Raw genomic sequence first — 4323 nt, forward strand, 5'->3', positions numbered from 1 at the left:
GACAGTTTGTACAATTACCATACAGATTTATGGTCATTCCCGGTTACGCCAATGACAATACAGAGTCAACTCGTTCAAGAAAAACGTACTCGCTCAAACCCAAGGGGATTATCATTAGAAGTAGTGAAATAAAATGTTGAACACTTTAGTATCAAAGGTTTTTCCGAATCATTTTCCTGTTCGACATTAACACTGGCTTTTGATAGTAGAATGTGTGAAAACATATTTAACAATAATAATATGAAGTCTAGGAATTTCAAAATAATTTCTTATGTACAAATTCCGATTGTGGTGCAAGTGATAAGTTACTGTTGTGGAACTGACTTAGCAGACTGAGATTGACCATACCCCGTAATGAAACTGGTGGTTCTTTTTCCTGTGTCCTGGTAGCTCTTCTGTAAATCGTCAGATTCCTGACCAGTAACATAATTTCTCTCTTGATAACCATGGGCTCCTCCAGTAGTTTGCCAGTCTCCTCCACCATAGCCTCCAATGCCTATTTTGTGAATGCCAGGATTCACAGATAAATGACTATTCACTTGACTACCTGCACCATAGCCTCCATAATCATTCCAGGGTTTATCTTCAATGCTAAGAATAATGAGTATTTAATTAAAAGTTAATTAACCTTTATTTTAAGGTCTATTATTCTAATTTTCAATGTTAATATAAGGCAAATAGACATACACAATTTAAAATGCTTTCAAATTTAAATGTTGTTAAGGATTAGTTAACACACAGCATACAGAATTTCTTAAATAAATGGATAAGAAATCCATCCTTAAACGTTAGAAATCTGTATAAATTAATCTGTGAGGTAGTTTTCATTTGTTGAAACGTAATAAAACCTTCATATACAAATTTAAGGGAATATTGTAAAGCTATGTCAAAAATAAAAGTTAATTTGTATAGTATATATATGGATAACTTAGAAATATTCGATTACCAATTACAACTCGATAGTCGTTTTCGATTTATAAAGTAGACAAGCAAAATAGTCCCCCGCAGGGACAGCGGTAAGTCTACAGATTTACAACGCTAAAATCAGAGGTTCGATTCCCCCTCGTTAGACACATCAGATAGTCCGATGTGGCTTTGCTATAAGAAAAACACACACAAGCAAAAATAACTTAAGGAAGCTAAGAATATGAATTTACACACTAATCGGATGAATGAACTTTGAAATGTTTGGTTTAAAAAAACAGTACTTTCCTATTTGTTTAATAAATTGCAGCTATGCTTTTAAAAAGTACAATTATCCATGTGATATATGATATATAAATCAGGAATTTTAAAGAAGTACTTACTACACAGGGTACGGTTTCTTGATATACACAGGAACTTCTTTTATGATCTTTACTGGTTTCTTGATTGGGAAAGGAACAGGAACTGGGATTTTTTGCACAATAGGAACAACAACAGGGTGGGGAATTTTGACGGGTACGGGAACAGGAAATTTACTATGAACAGGATATGGTTTTGGTTGAGTTACTACTACAGGTTTCGGTAACCGGATTGGTATGGGAATGGGAACCAATTTTGGAATCGGAACAGTCGCTGGAATTGGAACGAACTTCAAAGCGGGTATGCCTACAGAAATATGCTGGACCTTGTTAATAACATGTGGGTGTTCTACAGGGTGACCGATGGAAAGAGGTTTGAAGACCTTTACGAGACGTGGGATTGGAATAATGTGTGGAACAGGTACAGGATGTGGAACTGGGTAGGTCGTCTTGATCTTTTTAACTAGTATATGGTCACTATCCCATCCTCCACCATAGCCTCCATATCCTCCATGCCATCCTCCTCCGTCAGCGTTGACCAGTGGAAACACAGTCAGATAAAGCAATAATGCCACCAAGCGAATCCGTCTTCCCATTCCACCTTCTGTTGTTAAGCTACGGCTGCATAATAACATTTATTTAAAATCAACGTAGGATAACATTTAAGTTAATAAATTAAAACTTGTGGCGGTTTAGTCAACTTTGCTTGGTGTTTTAAATACCAAGATATAATTTTATAGGAGTGAAAGTGAATAATAAAACTGATATTTTGAAAATATATTTTAAAATGTCTCCACTTTCAACGATTGATAAGCAAATTAAATAAATAAATGTATGTTTATATGAATTTATTCCTGGTATATTTAATGTTCAAGCAACATTTGGGTCATAGAAAAAGTTTTGTCTGCACTCTAAAGGCAACAGATTTTACCATTAACAAATTAACAATTATACCATCAAAACCAAGAAGCAGGGGTAAAAATCCTAGTTTTTCTTAGCATATTTTCCCTTAATTTCTAGTAGACATTATAATATTGAGATCCCAAGAAAATGTTCTTATAAATCGTGGGTTGGTGAATATGAAAACATTATTAAAAAATAGAAAAATTAGCTGGTGGGAATAAATACTGTAAATTGATAAACATTTAATAAGATATCAGATTAAAAATTAATAGTGCTGATAGAAAGGGATAATGGAAAAATCTAGGTACAGGAGGATAATGGATAAAAGATATATTCGGATGGGCGAAATTCTGCTACACCAAGAAAAGAGAAATTCTAATTGAAAAGAGGAAGGTAAAGGAATTTCTGATACAGCAACATTATATCATTATATTAATATTTGTGTTATTTTTGTAATGTATTTAAAAAGGTGTGATAAATAACCTCATCGTTATTAAAACATCTTTCTACCAGTAATTTTCCGACGCTGAATTAATGTATTAATGATTATGTTTTAATATTTAAGTAGAACTAAATATCATACTATAATAAGAAATTTAAGAACGTTTTCGCGTTTATGCAACATATAATTAGATTAAGCGAATTGTATATCTCATATATCCAAACTTTCTGCATGTTCAGTGAAAATATCTTAAACATATTTAAAAATAGAGAAAATTATTCTATAGGTTACTTATTAATACTTACTTTAGTGATTTTGAGATAAATGTGTAAAATATTTGTTTTGATGCCCGAATTTAAAACTAATAACTAATTATTTTGAAAATTTGAATTGAAATTGTTTCATGAATTATTCTAGTAAAACCAAGTTGAACATTTCCAACTATTATCAGAACTATATCTTGATATCATTACGGCCTAACTCTTATCCATTAGTTAAAGAGATTCAGAAAGAGTTTACCCAAAGCGAGGCATCAGCAGAAACCCTAACCACATGACTAAATAATGGACTCATTATATCATCTTTTATGTGCAGATAAATTTAGAATAGCATCTCAGTCAACGAAACGTTGGCGATAATTCCGGTAAGATTTCAAAGAGTTAGGCGTGAATAAAAGATACTTACCTGAAAACTATCTAGGAAAATCTTGCATCAAGAAAGAGCGACCAGTTGAATGTTGTTGAAGTAGACTCTTAAAGTTTTCTGGCAGGTAACCTACTGAGACAGGCCTTAAATACCAAGTCTCATAAAATGTAAATAGTATTGTGATAGACTAGATGTAGAGCAGATCCAGTTATTCGGTAAGAAGGGCACCCCAGTTTCCACTCTGCACTGCCTGTAGCGACGTTCCATCAGAACGCCTCCTGGGCACGCAGCTCGGCAAGGTCTAGGTTTATCACAAACTCGGATGACTACACATCCAGACTCAAGGTTGAGGTTGCTGAACTCCTAGGTACAGAGGAAGGACAATTGTACTAGTCCTCATCACTAGCCATCTACGTACGTTAGGCGGAGCCATGAAGCTGAGTATAGCTCATTTACATTATTAAAACATTAAATAAATTATATTTTTGAGATGGTTACAGATTAAGTTCGTTTGCTGAAGAAATAAGTATTGTATTTCCATCTATCTAAAAATTTCGATACCTTAAACATATTTCACGCTTTTGTGCATTCTTATAATGATGTTAGCATGTGCATACAGACGACACTACACCATAATAAAGCAGACTATAACTAGAAGCACTGGTAACCACAAATTTAGATTTTTTTTCCTTTCGCAAGAAAATAGCAAGCTGATACACTAGGTTGGAAAATGACCTGACTTGTAAGATAATATGGTACCTTATTTTAGATGTTATTTTAGAACGTTTTTTACATAACTGAAATACTCTTATAAAACAACATATTATTTGAGAAGGATGTTAGTAGTTCGTGACATTTATCAAATAACGACAATTTCAGCGTTTTTTAACTATAAATTGTACAGTGCGAAGTAAAGCTGAAGATACAGATAAAAAACAACGATTTAGAACAAATATTAGTGAAAATTACTTTAGTTAAATGTCTCTTTTATTAGTTAATTTTTTTTTAAAAACTTAAATTAGTATACTAATAGTTTTTAATTTAGGTATT

The 4323-nt window shown here is 32.8% G+C and overlaps 1 protein-coding gene across 1 annotated transcript; it reads right to left on the reverse strand.

The window, feature by feature from the left end:
- Window positions 1–305: 305 nt before the first annotated feature.
- On the reverse strand, window positions 306–1879 carry LOC111083386. The gene is made up of 2 exons (XM_022379904.1): window positions 1308–1879; window positions 306–591 (listed from the first exon to the last, which is right to left on the reverse strand). Exons 1-2 carry the CDS (start codon window positions 1877–1879, stop codon window positions 306–308), a joined length of 858 nt encoding a protein of 285 aa, XP_022235612.1.
- Between the last annotated feature and the right edge of the window lie 2444 nt (window positions 1880–4323).

The sequence above is a fragment of the Limulus polyphemus genome, unplaced genomic scaffold, assembly GCF_000517525.1.
Source record: "Limulus polyphemus unplaced genomic scaffold, Limulus_polyphemus-2.1.2 Scaffold5, whole genome shotgun sequence".
In the NCBI taxonomy this organism is placed as follows: domain Eukaryota; kingdom Metazoa; phylum Arthropoda; class Merostomata; order Xiphosura; family Limulidae; genus Limulus; species Limulus polyphemus.